We start from the raw sequence: 18,732 nt of genomic DNA, 5'->3' as shown, positions 1-18,732 counted from the left end.
AACCTTAGTGGGCTTCCACATAACGTTCCCATCTGATTTGCTGTGCTGCTGGGCTGTCAGGACTGGAATTTGGAGAGCTCATGTGACTGTGTATGTGGCTGCCTGCTTCAGAAACTGGAACTGGGATGATCCAACAGCTTGGCATCTCACCTGGATTAGCTGTGAAGTTGGGCTGTTTACATGCTGGAAGCATGTGTGGGTGAAGCTCTGACTGATTTGGCTTATCCCCATCCTCAGCAGGCTCCAGAGATCTCAACCCAGAGACCAGGTTTATCTGGGATGACTCACAGCAATCTGTGAGTGTAGTTTTTGTTCACTCACTCTAGTTATTCATGGTCTGTGCTTCTTTAGGGGTGGTGATGGTGATGTAGGAACCACACCTGGTGATGCTCAGGGCTCACAACTGGCTCTGCACTCAGAAATCACTCTGGCAGGTTCGAAGGGCCATCTGGGGTGCCAGGATGGGACCTTGGACAGCTGCACGAAAGCACCTGTCTACATACAAGCACTGTACCATTGCTCTGAACCTCACTTTCAATGTTTGAAAGAAACATTCATTAACTGTCTTCCTTCTCTTCACTGAGTACAGTCACTTTGACTCTCATCCAAGTTGCCTTTGAAACATGATTCTCTCTTTATTTAAATAACAGAATAACATTCCATGAGGTCTATAGACATCAGCCTGATCAGGTCACCTACCAGTGGGTGTTTGGGCTGAATGTGTATTTTGGCCATTGTAAGGTTCTGGACATAGGGGCTTAGCTTACCCTTTCAGTTAATTTTCCTTTGGACGAGTGCCTGGGAATGACATGGTGGATCTTGATAGATCACTTGGAATGTCCAATTTCAGTTTGAAAGCAATTGCCAGACTGTTTTCCTTCAGGGCTGTACTCTAATTTCCTTAGTCTTTACCATCATCGACTGTGGCTCTTCATGTTTCTAAAATTGCTCATTCAATGGAAGTGGGAGATGAAATGATATCTCAATGTCATCCAGATTTATTTTTCTTGGATCATGAATGATGAGGACCATTTCTCTTCATGCTTACGGGATATCTGCTCATCGTCATCTTTGGGGAAGTGGCTTTTATTGTATATGTGTGTGTATGTATATATATATACATACACACACATATATATGTATATATATATATTTTTTCTTTTAAGGAGGTCATGCTTGGCGATGGTGAGGACTGACTTCTGGCTCTTTACTCAGGTGTCACTCCTGTCAGGGTTCAGGGATACTGGGGAACAAATTTGGGTTGGCAGTGTGCCAGGCATGTGCCCTATTTGCTTTCTTATTTCTCTAGCCCTGTAGTATTAATATTTTTGAGGGGCACACACCCATCGGTGCTCAGAGATTATTTCTTTGGGCAATAAATGGAACTGAGGTTGACTTTATGCAAGGCACATGACTTAACCCCTGAACCTGCACTATCTATTCAGTTCCTGGTAGTAGTTATGTTTTTTTTTTTTTTTTTTTTTTTTTTTTGGTTTTTGGGCCACACCCTGTGACGCTCAGGGGTTACTCCTGGCTATGCGCTCAGAAGTTGCTCCTGGCTTCTTGGGGGACCATATGGGACGCCGGGGGATCGAACCGAGGTCCGTCCTAGGCTAGCGCAGGCAAGACAGGCACCTTACCTCCAGCGCCACCGCCCGGCCCCTGTAGTAGTTATGTTTTATTAAAGGATTTGCCAACATATTTTTCTCCCTATGTTTGCAATATTTTACCTGTTTTTTGGCAGCTTTTTCTTTCTTTGTCCCTAAATAGTATCTTGACTAATACAAGATAAAAATTGCCTTAGACTGCAGTAAAGAATTCACATTGAATGCTGATGTTTTTGGCTTAAATTTTTATTTTATTTTTCAGTTTTGGGGCCATACCCAGCAGTGCTTAGAGCTTACTCCTGGCTCTGGACTCAGGAATCACTCCTGGTGGGCACTGGGGATCATATAGGATCCCAGGGATTAAACCCAGGTTATCTGTGTGCAAGGCAAGTAAGTGCCTTCCCACTTGTATGTCCTACTGTATTCTCTTGAGTCCCTTCAGTCTCTTCAGTTTGAAATTTCAAATACACTTTTTTCCCTGTTAGAATATCATTATTCAAATGTAAACATTTTTGGGGAGATGTGGAATTCATTTTCTTGAATGCTTTTCGAGTAACTTGATCATAATTAATTATATCTAGTTCATCGGCACAACCAGTTTCCTACTTCTCTGTGAAGTTTTTATGAAAGTTATGGGGGAACTTTGGATATTCAAATGCCAATTTGCATTTAATGTCCCTTCCATGATCCCTTGCTGGATTTTTTTTTTTTTTTTTGCTATGAATGTTTGCTATGAATGTATGCTATCGTCTTGGCCAAAATCTGTTTCAGCAATAACATCCTATTTATCATACCTCAAAGTCCTGTGTCAGTTATTAAGGAATCCTTTTTCGCTTCCTGCTCTAAACAGCTGTTTTACGGTCACATTTTTTTTTCTATGTCCTGTTCAGCAGTTCAAGTGAAACGAACCTTGTGTTGCATACATGGTATCTGCAAGGCTGTTAAGTGCATGTGTTTAAACTTACTCTATAATGCGGCGTGCAATGAAAAACATCTTTGGAGGGAGTAAAGGAATGCTGTTATTCACAAATTGGGATTTTTTTTTTCTCTCAAACACACCACATTCGTGTCAAAGCAACGTTCAGGTTGAAGTGGTCTGGAAAGTCATCAGAAGCGAGGTGGGTGTCTGAGTCAGAGGAATTCTGCAGCACAAATGTGTCACGAGCTTAGTTCCAGGTCCAAAGGGTTCTGTGTTTAAGGATTAGCAGCAAATCACTTCCAAACGAGGCTGGGTATGATCACCGGCACAAAATCCCCAAAGAGTGTCGTGTAGATAAAATTGAAAACAGTAAAAAAAAAAAAAAAAAAAAAAAAAAAAGTAGGGTAATAGCTCTGATTCTTCATAGCCTCTTGAGGAGGAAACAGTTTATTTTTATTCAGACTGCAGTTTGGATGCTTTTACCATGTATATTTCATTAGAACCTTTGCTTATTGGAGGCATGTGAATTGAGTTGTGTTCAGTTACGTGGAGGAACATTTGGAAGATAGAGTTTCTTGAGATTTGGCTTAGAGAAGGGAATTTTTTAAAAAAAAGTATAATAATAATAATAATAATAATAATAATAATACCTAAAGACAATAGAGAATAGGGCCATAGGATGAATCCAGGGTAGGAAGTTTGTCACAAAGAGCTGGAGTGCATTTAGGGCAGAGAAATGACCACAATGACAATAATAGTTGAAAATGATCACTCTGAACAAGAACTGGATGCTGAAAAAAGGGAAAGTGAGGGCCGGGCGGTGGCGCTGGAGGTAAGGTGCCTGCCTTACCTGCGCTAGCCTTGGACGGACCGCGGTTCGATCCCCCCGCGTCCCATATGGTCCCCCAAGCCAGGAGCGACTTCTGAGTGCATAGCCAGGAGTAACCCCTGAGCGTTATCGGGTGTGGCCCAAAAACAAAAAAAACAAAAAAAAAACAAAACAAAAAAAAGGGAAAGTGATATGCATGATCCCCCTTCAGTAAAATAGTGCAAACCACAGTGTCTAAAAGGGAAAAACAGGAAGAGAGGGAGGGAGAGAGAGAGAAAGAAAGAGAAGAAATAATAAGATGGAAAAGAAGAGTAATTTTAAAAAGAATGAAAGAAAGAAGAAAGAGTACAATACCAAGCTCATTTTTGAAAATTATTGCATCACCAATGAACTCATTAATATAGTGGCAGAAGGTTTAATAAACCCTGTTGTTATATGTCAAATGTGTTAAATTGGGATGTTTGTATAGGGATGACAGCAAATGAAGTTGTCCAGAAGTTCAAAGCTACGATACTATGAATGTTGGGGCATATACTCAGCTGCAGGGTCTTCTGGTAGAAGGCAGCAAGTGTGGCTTCATTGGGTGGGGACTTGGCCCACCCTCTCCACAAGATAACCAGCTTTGTGGTGCATGGACCAGTATAGCTATAATATTTTATGGCTTCGTTTACATCTTCAAGAAAAGAGAAGTTTAGGGAGCTGGCCTGGTTCTAACATGGTGACTGAGTTTGTGGGAGTGGTTCAATATTTCCATTTTTAAAGTCCCATTATATAGGAATATTTGTTTCTTGCTTTTTTCCTCTCAGGTCCTAGATATATTGATGGGTGAACAATGCAATTTGGAACCTTTTTAGAGTTTTCCTTATATTAATGGGGAAGTCAGGAACTGTATATACATTTTTTTTTAAGAACTGTATATACTTTTTTTTTTAAGGAAGCAATTGTGGATACAGCTAACAAACCATGCTCAACAATATGTAAACCTGTGTATACAGGTTCTCTGCAGGCAGCACTGAATATTCCTCTTATTGTTGCAGAACCTATTGAAGTAAAGAAAAATGGTGAGGAGGGGCTGGAGCAATAGCATAGCAGGTAGGGCTTTTTACCTTGCACGCTGCTGACCTGGGATCCCAGGCATCCCATATGGTTACCTGAGCCTGCCAGGAGTGATTTCTGAGTACAGAGCTTGGAGTAACCTTTGAGCATTACAGGGTGTGGCCCAACCTTCCCCAAATAAAAAAAATTAATAAAAATGATGAGGAGCAAAAGTCTTTATTCATGGAAAGGTGAAAGGAAGTCAGAACCCACGTTCAGTCTTACCAAGGGCAGAAGGGAAAGAAAATATGACATTTTCCACTTCTTGATTTTGTCAAATGCAAACCTGCAGCACTGATTAAGAGAACAATGGCTGAGATGCTGGAAAGAAATCCTGGCCAGCTGATAAATGTTGCGGGAAACAGGATGGAATGAATGACACGAGAAAGATTTCCCATTATACTTTCAAATCAAGAGTCTAGCACATGCCCCAAAATCAAATAAGAGAAACATGGAGATCTTGGGACTTGAAATAATACATGATGGAACCATCGTGTTTCATTTGCTCTCCATTTGGCATGGAGAACCATATTTTTTCATTTTTTCCTGTGGTTAAAAATTTTTATTTTTTTCATAATAAAACCTTGCCTTTCACCTATCTGTGCTGTTGTAAGAACTTCTAGGACATAACTTTATTCTTTATGAGAATATTTTAAATTGAATTACTGTAAGAGACACAGTTACAATGTTGTTGATGGTTGGGCTTCCATCACACAGTGTTCCAACACCTTTCACCAGTGCACATTTTATGCCACCAGTTCCTCTTCAGTTTCCCTCACCCACTTCCACCTTAGTCTGCTCTATAGCAGATACTTTTCTTCTTTCTCTCTTTCTTTCTCTCTTCCTCTTTTTCTTTTATGCACTGTGGTTTGCAATACTATTACTAAATAGGGGTATCCTGCATATCATTTTTCCTCCTTTCAGCACCCAGTTCTTGTCCAGAGTGATCATCCCCAACTGTCATTGTCATAGTGCTCCCTTATCTGTCTTAACTGCATCCCCCCACCCCTTTGTAGCAAGCTTCCACCCATGGACCAGACCTTTTAGGTCTCCCTTCTATTGTCTTTGGGTATTATTCTTATACTACGGGTTGTTTTTTTTTTCCATATCCCACAGCTGAGTGTGATCGTTCTATGTCTATCCCTCTCCTTCTGACTCATTTCACTCAGCCTGGTATTCTCCATATATCCATCCATGTACAAGCAAATGTCATGACTTAATTTTTCCTAATAGCTACATAGTTTTCCATTGTATACTATACCACAGTTTCTTTATCTATTCATCTGTTCTTGGGCACTTTGGTTATTTTCAGATTCTAGCTATGGTGAATAGTGCTATGATACATAGGATTGTGGATACCTTTTCTGTATTATGCTCTTGGGTCCTTAGAGTATATTCCTAGGAGTGGTGTTGCTGGAAAACTGTATTTGTGGGTTCTCTGTACCAATAGCTTGGTTGAAATAAAGAGCAAAACCTTTTGTGTAGCCAAGCACATGGCCAGTGTTCTCAGTTGTCTCATGAGTATCATCATTCAGCTCTCCGGGCTCAGAGGTTAGAAGGTCTGATATGAAAACAATAAATAAAGAGGAAGCAGGGCATTATTAACTTTAGGGTTGGTGCTTTCAAGCAGTGTTCAGGAAATTCTGGGGTCCACTGTGGAAATTATTGGCCACTTAGACTGTCTGCAAGTATCCATATAGGTCGGGAGGATACAAATAACACAACTAATAAAACAAAAACTTTAGAACAATATTATTTATCGATAACGTTAAATTCTGTAACATTTGCCTTACAATGTAGAGAAAATTACACCCTGACAATGACTGACAAAGTCACAAACACTAATATGAACATTGGCCTTAAATTTCCTTGGATAGTTTGAGTAAGTCAGGTTTGTATGTTGCTGTTTTTAATTTGAGGCACGATTCCAGGTTCTCATCAATGAGACGATTTCTCAGTTTACTCTTGATAAGATTCATGCTTGAAAATGATTGTTCGCATAAATATGTAGACCCAAACAAGGAAAGAACAGCAAACGCTAGCTTTTTTTAGTTGATTATATGAGTCAGGAATACTATTCCAGGTGTTAAAAATCAACATATCTTCCTTCTCCAGGTCTTTCAAATCAGACCACTTGTGCTGTGAACTAAGTTCACATTTGTGTTTCTCCAAACTTTCTAAATTAGCACAAAGATGTTCAAATTTCGAGCTCCACAGTTCTTTGTTTTTTGTTTTTTTTTTTTTTTGTTTTTTTTTTTGGTTTTTGGGCCACACCCGGTGACGCTCAGGGGTTACTCCTGGCTATGTGCTCAGAAGTCGCTCCTGGCTTGGGGGACCATATGGGACGCCGGGGGATCGAACCGCGGTCCTTCCTAGGCTAGCGCAGGTAAGGCAGGCACCTTACCTCGAGCGCCACCGCCCGGCCCCTGTTTTTTGTTTTTTTAATCCAGCAATTGCATTTCAAAGTTGCCAATGTCAATATTAAAGGGAGAAAATTTTAATTCTGTTACAGTGGCATCCAGAGTTTTTTTTTTTTTTTTTTTTTTTAACAAAGGCTAATGTCACTTTGCTGTTTCTGAAATCCTGAAACCTCTTGAGTAAAGCTTCCCTCATATTTAAAAGTGCTGTTTTAAAATAGGTAATATCAATATCAGAATTATTTTCTTGGCAATGTTTCAACAGGCTTGAGTGAATCAAAGTTTCTCTGTCAAAATCTTGAGCAAAAACAGATAATTTGTTTTCAAACAAAAAACTTCTAACCTCGAAAACATTGTGTTTCCTTTCCCTGTAGTTTATGATTAAGCTGATTTAGATGTGAAGTAACATCCACCATGAAATACAGTTTTTGAATCCACTGATCATTTGTTAATTCTGGATAGTGAACACCCTTCTCAAGGAAAAATGCTTTGATTTCTGATAATAAGGAAGCAAAACGTTTCAAAATGTTTCCTCTTGATAACCAAAATGTGCTGAAAATTTGAAACCCTATAGTATGGAGATGAAACAGGTAAAAGAGAAAAACCTTTTAACAATCTTTAAACGCAAGAACAATGTTCCAGAGAAAAGTAGTGATTTCACCGAAAGGAAAAAAAAATCTATTGACACGTTAGTGTGTGCTGCAAGAAACCAAACTAAAATACACAAAAAAACAAAACAGCACTTTGTTAAAGGCATATGATATCATCTCATAAAGAAATTATGATAGAGTGCCTGAAACATTTTTTTTTTTTTTCGTTTTTGGGCCACACCCAGCGGTGCTCGGCGGTTACTCCTGGCTGTCTGCTCAGAAATAGCTCCTAGCAGGCACAGGGGACCATATGGGACACCGGGATTTGAACCAACCACCTTTGGTCCTGGATTGGCTGCTTGCAAGGCAAACGCCACTGTGCTATCTCTCCGGGCCCATACCTGAAACATTTTAAAAATAATTTTTTATTTAAGCATATTTGTTACAAAACTATTCATACTTGGGTTTCAATCATAGAATGTACACCACCCTTCACCATTGCACTTTCCCCACCACCAATGTCCCTTGTTTCCTTCCACTTCACCCTCCTCTGCCTATGTCAGGGCCAGGCATTTTGCTTTTTTCTCTCTATCTCTCTTTTCCTTTATGACACTGAGGTTTGCAAAATTTCCTTTATGACACTGTGGTTTGCAATATTGTTAATTAAAGGGTACCATTCATGTTACTTATTCATTTTCAGCATCCAGTTCTTGTCCAGAGTGATAAGTGCCAACTATCAATGTCATAACGTACCTTTCTGTATTCTAACTGATCTCACCACTTTTTATGGCAAGCTTCCTATCATGGACTAGTCCTCCTGTCCCTCATTCCTATTTTCTCTAGATATTATTACCATATTGCCATTTATTAATCTTATATGCCACAAATGATTATTCTGTGTCTACACCTCTCCCTCTGACTCATTTAACTCAGAATAATAATCTGATGTGTTGATGTATGTACAGTAGATGCACTGTGCATGGCTTAGTGTTTTTGTTTAGTCACAAAAAACAGAAGTTGCACACCCGCACATTGTATCCACTCATTGTATGATAGACTGAATTCAAAAAAAATTCCCTGCTGAACTAAACTCTGTGACAGATGACACAGTAAAGATAATTTATGAAATGCACAATTGTGATCAAATCCAGGCTATTCACCACTCTGGGTGAGAGTATGGATGCCCCCTACTAGCATCTTCTCCATGAGGAAGTGAAGTGGCTGTTCAGGGGAAGGTTGCTCTCTCGAATGTTGGCAAGAGGGAAGAAGTAGTGCAGTTCCTGTGAGAGCAGAACTCTGACTTTGTACAGCTCCAGTTGGACAAGGAATGGGTAGCTAACCTTGTGTATTTGGCAGACATTGTTCATTTTCTCTACGAACTTAATTCTCTGCAGGGGAGTTTCACAAGCAGTTTTTACCATGAGACATAAGATGGATGTGTTCAAAAAAGAATCTGATTCTGGGATAGCTGTGTCTGAGAAGGAGATATTGAAATGTTTCCACTCTTGCAAGAAGGTTCTGATTGGCACTTATATTATGCAGAAAGTCATAATCAATATGAAAAACAGCATTTAAGGGCATTAGCTCACAATTTAATCATGAATACTCTGAACATGAGATTCCATGGAAAAGAAAACTCTGGATTGAGAATCCCTTCATGGAAGATGCCTACTCTTGTGCAAAATAAAATATGTGTTTTAAGATCACTCCAGGCACTGTATTTCTTTTTTTTAAAAAAGGGTCACACCTGGCATTGCTCAGGGGTTACTCCTGGCTGTCTACTTAGAAATAGCTCCTGGCAGGTACGGGGGACCATATGGGACACCGGGATTCGAACCAATCACCTTTGGTCCTGGATTGGCTGCTTGCAAGGCAAACACCGCTGTACTATCTCTCCGGGCCAAGGCACTGTATTTCTAAACCCCACCCAACCTGGTCTGAAGAAGCAGGGTAGCAGGAAGGAAATCATAAACCAATCTAGCCAGGAAAGGATGATCATGGAGTGCATGGCCTTTTACCTTGTACTCTCTGCCTCAAGCCCAAAAAGCTAGAACACCTCTTTCTTTATTAAAGCTAATTCCCAGTACCAGGAGGCTTCAGGTCAAGAGAGAGACAAAAGTACATTTCAGTGGTCTTTTACATATCAAAGGAAGAGGTTTAAGAAAGGATGACGTTGGGGGAACACCTTTGTTTGGGGATGATGCTGGGCATCATCTTACACTCTTGGAGCCGGCCACAGGGGCTGCACATAGGGCGAGTACTGACAGAGGCTAGACTCCTGGAGTGGCTGCCCTGCAAACAGAAGAGCCAAATTAAAAGTGTAAAGAGCCAGATGTGGCTTGCGAGCCACAGGTTGCTGACAACTGTTCTATACTATTCTCTGTTTTGTTTTATTTTATTCTGGACTATTCTATTTTATTCATTACCATTCAATTGTATTGTATACTATATTATAATACTATACTATATATATAATATATACTATATTGTAATACTATTCTTATTACTATTTCTCTATTATTCTGTTTTATTATATTTCTATTTTATGCTATTCTATTTTGTTTATACTATTTATATTATTTCACTTTATTCAATATTCTATTTTATTCTATTCTATCTAATTCTATTCTGTTATATTTTGTTCTATATTTTCCTTTATCCTATACTATTCTATGTTATCTTATATTTCATTTTATTCTTTTTTTTTTTTTTTTTGGTTTTTGGGCCACACCCAGCGGTCCTCAGGGGTTACTCCTGGCTGTCTGCTCAGAAATAGCTCCTGGCAGGCACAGGGGACATTATGGGACACCAGGATTCGAACCAACCACCTTTGGTCCTGAATCGACTGCTTGCAAGGCAAACGCCACTGTGCTATCTCTCCGGGCCCTATTCTGTTGTTTTTTTTAACTTAATATTTTACTCTCTTCTACATTATTTTATTTTATGTTCTTTTTATGGGGAGGCACACGCAGCAGTGCTCAGGGGTTACTCTTGGCTCTACACTCTGGAATCACTCCTGGCAGTGTTTGGGGTATCATATGAAATGCTGGGGATCAAATCTAACTTGGCCACTTGCAAGACAAGTACTCTCACAAGACAAGTACTATAGCCCTTCTACATTCTATTTTACTTTTTAAAAGAGTAGATTTCATTTTACCTCCCAATGGTGCTCAAGGAGCCAGAAGCCACAGGTGATTCTTGGCTCAGCTTCGCCAATCAAGGTCCTGCAATATTGAAGGTCAGCACAGCACCCCACAGTGTTCAGAGCTGGACAAAGCTGCCCTGTAATGCTTGGGTGTCTCACCCTGGTGCTGGGGACAGAAGTAAGATCACCTGCTTACAAGATGTACACCCTGACCCCATCCTGCCTGCCTGCGTCCCAAGATTTGAAACTCCAGGAAATGCCAATGGGACCTGGGTCTTGTGGAATTGCTTTTTCTCATGTTCTTTGTCTTCTTGCCCCCATCTGTCACTCTGCATGGATTCAGTGTTGGGCCTTAGAAGAACATGGATGCAGGTCTGTGGGGGCTATGTGCTGACAATTTGCAGGCTGAGTCTTGGCTGCCTGGCAGGCTTGGGAGAGCCATATGGGATACCAGGGATAGAACCTGGTCGCCTGCATCAAGGCCAGTGTCCTCCTCACTGTACTATGGCTCCTTCTTCCAGTTATGCATATTTTTGAGCAATTGATCAGTTGCTCTTTGATGGTTTTCCATTGAGAAAGGATCTTGGTAGTATTTTGCTGTTCATTCTAATACATAGTCAAGATGTGCACAATGTAGAAACATTGACTAATAGCACAAAGCCTATAGACAACTCAGTTTCTCCTTGTTATTGACTGGCATCTTTCTTCTTTTTGCAGAAATTGGTCCAGTGACTGTCACCACAGATCCCAAGAAATTTCAGTATGAACTCCGTGAGCTGTATGTTCAGGTGAGTACTTGCGGGCAGCTGTTTTGCTCTCTGGGACTGGAAACTTGGAAATCCTTTTCTGATTTCCCTTATTCTCAGGTTAGAAAGAAGGCAGTCTGGGGTGATCGAAGGTTTCTCCTGAGTGGTTCGATGGATCTTGGGGTTGGACAGAGCAAGTCCCACACATCAGTCCTTTTCTACTACCTGTAGCTACTCCCAGAGCTGTAGGTCTGGCCTGTGAGGGCTGGAGGTCATTCATTGCCCTATAATCACCATGAGAACTGTCACTTAAAATTCTGAGGATGTTCATTTTTCTTGCCTTGTCAGGAGGGGTAACTGTGACCTTTGCAGGTTCAGCACCACTTAGATATTACTGTGTAATCTCAGTGTAACCCAGGTTCTGAGTGAATGAGTCTCTCAGTCATCCAGCACCGTCATGCACTCTCCACCCCTTAGGGGCCTAGCAAAGCATCCCCATGCCCATCCATTCTCTAGGACTGTTGACGTCTTTCCAGACCCTTTGTTCCACACTCACTTCCTTATGGCCTGAGCCTTGTTGAACTTCCTCGATTCAGATTTCGTCCTGCACTCCCAGAATCCCTCCTAGTTCTCCATGCATAGTTGGGACTTAGTGCCTTGTGTGAGCAGTTGGGGTTCACCCCAGTGACTCACATCACATGTAGCTCCTCCAATAAGCATGCAGTGGGTCACCTTTCCCTCTCCTGGATAAATGAGTGGTGCTTGTTCCCAGTGCTCAAGGAAACCCCAGATAGTAGGGAGGTGTGATTCTGTGATGGGTTTTGGGGTTTAAGGGAGGACTTGGTCTAGAGATTGGCAAGAGTATTGTGGGCACAAGGGTGAGAATGAGAACTGAAGTGGGTGTATTCTAAGTTGGCTTCATTCAATGCTTTGCTTCCATTGATTCATCCTGATTTTTCTATTGATTTATCAAGTTCTTTCTATTGATTCATCATGATCCTTTCATTGATTCATCATGATTCTGCCATTGATTCATCATGATCTTTCATTGATACATTGTGGTTCTTTCATTGGGAATGCCTATTTTATTTTACTTTTTTTTTTGGGGGGGTGCTATACCTAGCTATGCCCAGGGCTTATTTCTTGGCTTTGCACTCAGGAATCATTCCTGGTGAGCTCCGGAGATCATATGGGATTCTGGGTATTGAATCAGGGTTGACTCCCTGCTAGTCAAAGTGCCCTCCGTCTATACCATCTCTCTAGTCCTTTGTATGTCTATTTTAAAATAAAATGCAAGATTGAATGATATGAATTTTATTATCTAAATTGCCTTATACCTACTATATTATAAAAATGAGGTGTTGGGTCGGAGAGATGGCATGAAGGTAAGGCGTTTACCTTGCAGGCAAAAGGACGGTGGTTTGAATCCTGGCATCCCATATCGCCCCCTGAGCCTGCCAGGAGCGATTTCTGAGTGGAGAGCCAGGAGTAACCCTGAGTGCTGCCGGGTGTGACCCAACTCTCCCACCCCAAAAGTGAGGTATTATGGCTAATTGTATAGTATGTTAAGCATTATCTAATATGGATATTGGATATCACCTAATTCCTTGGCTCTTTTTTCTTTTAACTGAATGTCTTCTCACCTTTTCTATTTATTATACTTATTTCCTGGTTTTGCACCAAAAATTATTCCTAGTGGTGCTCAGGGACCATATGTGATCAGCCTCATGCAACTCATGTGCCCACTTTGTACTATTGCTCAGATGCAACCTTGACTTGACTATTTTAAAGCAAGCTTTTCAATTTGCTTGGGAAAGTTTTGATTATTTTTTTCCCAATATGAGAGAAGGATGCCCCTGGGTTCATGAATCATGAGTGTGTGACCAAGCTTTTGTTTCAAGTGTGATTTCCCCCCATATTTCTCAAGGTCCCTCTCTCCAATGTTAATTTCCTCCACATCAGGGATTTCTGATCTGTTAAGGCAAACTTGGATGTTCCCAAGAGGAAATCTTGAAGAAAAACATTCCTTTAAAAAAATTTTTTTTTGTTAGGAGGGGTAGGTCATACCTTTTGATGCTGAGGTTTCTCCTGCTCTTTGCTCAGGAGTTACTCCAGCTGGTGCTTAGGAGGCCATGTGGGATGCCAGTGTTCGAACCTGGGTTAGTCACATGCAAGGCAAATACCCAACCTGTTGTCTTATTGCTCTGGTTTAATTTTTTGCTTTTGTTAAGCAAGTTTTGCAAGCAAAAACCTTCCTTTGAAGTTTACTGCACTAGTTCGGCCCCAGGACACCAGGCTCAATGATTTTTCTCATGGAAATGTGGAATTCACTTGAACAACAGCAATTTGCAATTTTCCAAGAAAAACTTGAGCAAGCCAGCTCTCCAGTGAAGTCATTGAATTCATAACGCGGGCTTCAATGTCCTTTTCTTTCATCTGGAACACAAAGCAGCTGGGAATTCTCTTGGGAACAAACAGGAAGACAAGGGACTGGGAAGTGGGTCTCAGATCCCATGAGCTTGGGGAGTTCAGATCTTACATGCAGTTCAAAGTCCTGCCTGGGCTTACAGGAGGGAGAAGGAACGAGAAAACTTATTGAATTTTTAGAAATCGGTATTGGTCACGAGACACTACCCAGAGTCTTATCCAAATAGCTGAGAGAATAGAAAGCAGATTTCACAATGCAAAGAAAAATAAGACATTTCTTCAGTGAGGAGCAGACAAATATAACCTTAATATAGGCAGTCAGTCCCTTAATCTGGAAGGTGTCACATACAATTTCCTTTATTTTGGTGTGAAATCTCATAATGATCTCTATCTGGGAACTCTGCCCAGAGTCCCCACATCTTAACACTACAAAAATCTCTTCTTGTCCATATTTCCTTTTGATTTGTCCAAGTTCTTCATCAGGATATATGTTTACTTTGGGAGGTTCTCAATTCTCTCTCACTATCAGATTGCCTTAATAAAAAAATACTAAAATAAAATTGACTTATGAAGGAGGGAATAAGACTAAAACTGTGAGCACCCTCAATTCCTGGGAACCAGAATGACATTGGGGAGTAAGGCCATGCTAGTTATTGTTATTCTTGTTTTGTTTTTGTTTTTGTTTTGGGGCCACATCTGGCCGTGCTCTCAAGTTAATCCTGGCTCTGCACTCAGGAATCATTCCTGGTGGTGCTCAGGGACCAGATGGGATGCTGGGGATCAAGCCCTGGTTGACCATGTGCAAGGCAAATGCCCTCCTCACTGTCCTATCTCTTCAGTCCCTATTCTTTTTTTTTTTTTTTTTTTTTTTTGTGGTTTTTGGGTCACACCCGGCAGTGCTCAGGGTTTATTCCTGGCTCAGAAATTGCTCCTAGCAGGCACGAGGGACCATATGGGACACCGGGATTCGAACCGATGACCTCCTGCATGAAAGGCAAATGCCTTACCTCCATGCTGTCTCTCCGGCCCCTGTCCCTATTCTTGACTGAACTGAGAGACCAAATGGGCATGATGTGTATGGAGAAAGGGAGGATTAAGTGATGCCTGTAGAATGAGGGGACTTTTTAAAAATAATATCTTTATGATATGATTATAATTAAAAACATGACTGTAGTTGGGTTTCAGTCACAAAAAGAACACCCCGTTCACCAGTACAACATTCCCACCACCAATGCCCTCTATCTCCCTCCTCCCACATCCCCTGCCTGTATTCAAGACATGCATTCTTCTTCTCTCACTCATTAACATCATCATGGTAGTTATTAGTGTATTATTTCTCTAACTGCACTCACCCTTTTTTGAGGTGAGCTTCATATTGTGAACCAGTCCTTATGGCCATCATCACTGGATATTATTACAATATAATCTTTTATTTTTCTTAAAACCCATAGATAAGTCAGACGTGTGTGTGTGTGTGTGTGTGTGTGTGTGTGTGTGTGTGTCCCTCTGACTTATTTCATTTCACTCAGCATAATAGTTTCCATGTATAGGAAAATTTCATGACTTCATCTGTCCTGATGGCTGCATAATGTTCCATTGTGTATAGTACCACAGTTTCTATAGCCATTCATCTGTTGAAGGGCATCTTGGTTGTTTCCAGACTCTGGATATTGGAAATCATGCTGTGATGAATATAGGTGTTAGGAAGAGATTTTTGTATTGCATTTTTGTGTTCCTAGGGTATATCCCTAGGCGTGGTATAGCTGGATCATAGGAGTTCAATTTTCAGGTTTTTTTTGAGGAATTTCCATATTGTTTTCCATAAGGGCTGGACTAGACAGCATTCCCACTAGCAGTGAATGAGACTTCCTTTATTCCCACATCCCTGCTAGCACTTATTGTTCTTCTTTGTGATGTGTGCCAGTCTGTGGCGTGAGATGGTACCTCATCATTGTTTTGATTTGCATTTTCCTGATAAGTAGTGATGTGGAACATTTTTTCATGTGCCTTTTGGCCATTTGTATTTCTTCTTGGAGAAATTGTTCATTTATTCTCCCCATTTTTTGATGGGGTTAGATTATTTTTCTTGTTAAGTTCTGTCAGTAGCTTGTATATCTTAGATATTAGTCCCTTGTCTGATGAGTATTGGGTTAATAGTTTTTTTCATTCTGTGAGTGGCTTTTGTATCCTAGGCACTATTTCCTTTGAGGTGTAGAAGCTTCTCAACTTAATATAGTCCTATCTGTTTATCTCTCTTTCTACTTGTATGGAGAATGCTGTTTCCACCATGAAGATGCCTTTAGTCTCGATGTCATGGAGTGTTTTACCTATGTGTTGTACACATACTTTATGGTTTTGGGTCTGATATCTAGGTCCTTAATCTATTTGGATATGATCATTGTATATGGTGTTAGATGGAGCTCTGAGTTCGCTTTTTTGCAAGCGGCTGACCAGTTGCCCCAACACCACTTGTTGAAGAGGCTTTCCTTGCTCCAGTTTGCATTTCTTGCCCCTTTATCAAAGATTAATTGATTGTATGTCTGGGGAACATTTTATGAATACTCAAGTCTATTCCACTGATCTGAGAGTCTGTCTTTATTCCAAAATCGTGCTGATTAAATGACTATTGCTTTGTAATAAAATTTAAAGTTGGGAAAAGTGATGCCTCCCCTACTCCTTTTCCCAAGGGTTTCTCTAGCTATTCGTGAGTGTTCATTGTTCCAAATGAATTTCAGGAGTGTTTGATCCACTTTTTTGAAGAATGTCATGGGTATCATTAGAGGGATTGCATTAAATCTGTACAATGCTTTGAGGAGTATTGCCATTTTAATGGTGTTAATCCTGCCAATCCATAAGCAGGGTATGTGTCTCCATTTCTTTGTGTCCTCTTTTATTTCTTGAAGCAGGGTTTTGTAGTTTTCTTTGTATAAGTCCTTCACCTCTTTAGTTAAGTTGACTCCAAGATATTTGACTTTGTGTGACACTAATATGAATGGGGTTGTTTTCTTAATGTCCATTTCTTCTCTATCATTATTGGTATATAAGAAGGTCATTGAGTTTTGAGTGTTAATTTTGTAGCCTGCCACTTTGCTATATGAATCTATTGTTTCTTGAAGCTTTTGATAGAGTCTTTAGGGTTTTCTAGATATATTATCATGTCATCTGCAAACAGTGAGAGGTGACTTCTTCCTTTCCTATCTGGATGTATTTGATATCTTTTTCTTGCCTAATCGCTATGGCAAGAACTTCAGCACTATGTTGAATAGGAGTGGTAAGAGAGGACAGCCTTGTCTTGTATCAGCTTTTAGAGGAAAGGCTTTTAGTTTATCATCATTAAGAATAATATTTGTCATTGGCTTGTGGTAGATGGCCTTGACTATATTGAGAAAAGTTCTTCCAGTCCCATCTTGATGAAAGTCTTTTTTTTTTTTTTTATCAAGAATGGGTGTAGGATCTAATTGAATACTTTCTCTGCATCTATTGATATGATCATTTTCTTTTTCTTTTTGTTGATATGGTGTTGATTTTTATGTTGATTGATTTACATATGTTAAACCATCCTTGCATTCCTGGAATGAATTCTACTTGGTCATGTTGTATGACTTCCTTGATGAGGCATTGGATTCTATTAGCCAGAATTTTGTTGAAGATCTTTGCAGAATGAGGGAATTTTTAGTTCACTGTGGAGGAACTGGGAATAAACCAGAGCTTGAAGGAAAGTATTGTTAAAGGAGAAGACAAATGAACACTGCTTTTAGGAGAATGAATGATGCCACTTTTCTAAGTACTTTATCAAATTTCTTGTATTCTAAGTTGATTTATCATGCAGATATGTACTTCTTTGGAGATTGGTAGAGGATTCTATTGTTTGAATCATGAAACTGATGAATAACATCTCCTCATTTAAGGAAGTGCACACGCTCTCTCTCCCTCCCTCCCTCCCTCCCTCCCTCCCTCCCTCCCTCCCTCCCTCCCTCTCTTTCCTTCTCTCATATTTCTTTCACAGGCAGTGTTCAAGGCTTACACTTCATGCTCAAAATCACTCATGATGAAGCCCAGGGGTCCATATGCGGTGTTGGGAATCAGACCTGGGTTATCTGTGTTCAAAGCTAGTGCCTTGCCCGCTATACTATTGCTCTGGCCTCAGCTTAAGTTTTCCTAATATGCATTTGACTTCAGATGCATCTATGTAAGTACCTTCTTGTTGTACTGTTGCTCTGGCCCCACGTTTTCTTTTTTGTTATTGTTGTTGTTGTTGCTTTGGTTTTGGTTTCTGACCACATCAAGTGGGGCTCAGGGTTTACTTCTGGCTCTGTGCTCAGAAATCATTCCTGACAGTGCTTGGAAGATTGTAAGTGGGGACTGAACCTGAGTCTGCCATCTGAAGGCTGGAGTGATAACAATTGGTTGTGTGCAAGGCACATTCTTTAATCCTTGTATCCTCTTTCTGGGTCCCAGGCACTAGTTTTTATTATTTATAATTTTGGGGGGGAGATTGGGAACATGCCTGGCAATAATCAGGTTATACTCTGTGCTCAAAGATCACACATAGCAGGGCTGAGGGGACTCTGGTGCAGTTCCAGGGAGCAAATCAGGGTGGGCTCTATACAAGGTAAGTAAGTGCCTTCCCCGCTCAGGCCCTCCAAGTGATTTGCATCGGAGAAGGGGTGAGCATAGGCACTTCAGGAGTAATTTTCAGGTTCCCCATCTCGAATTTTCTATGGTCTCCTGTGTATGTCCTATGAATAAGAGGTAGGCAGTAGTATTTTTCCTTTTTCCTTTTTTGGGAGGTGGTGGTCACCCAATCAATGCTTCCTGAGCTCTAGGGCCAGTCCTGGCCATCTGAAGCCAGGTAGTGCTGTGGTCTTGCTTAAAGAGGGAGAAATTTATGAGACCACCAGTGCTGGGGATTCAATTTGGGGTTTTGCCCCCATGATGTTCTTGTGCTGCATCCATA

The 18,732-nt window shown here is 40.6% G+C and overlaps 1 protein-coding gene across 1 annotated transcript in view; it reads left to right on the top strand.

Moving 5' to 3' along the window:
* The window catches only part of HMCN1 (hemicentin 1), a 414,107-nt gene that overhangs the window by 72,184 nt on the left and 323,191 nt on the right, over positions 1-18,732 (top strand). The window contains 1 exon segment of the mRNA XM_049777571.1: positions 11,320-11,390. Within this exon segment, the coding sequence (XP_049633528.1) occupies positions 11,320-11,390 (71 nt within the window).

This window comes from Suncus etruscus, chromosome 7, assembly GCF_024139225.1.
Source record: "Suncus etruscus isolate mSunEtr1 chromosome 7, mSunEtr1.pri.cur, whole genome shotgun sequence".
NCBI lineage: Eukaryota > Metazoa > Chordata > Mammalia > Eulipotyphla > Soricidae > Suncus > Suncus etruscus.
The sequence above is the reverse complement of the archived record's forward strand: the minus strand, read 5'-3'. Positions and strand labels throughout refer to the sequence as shown.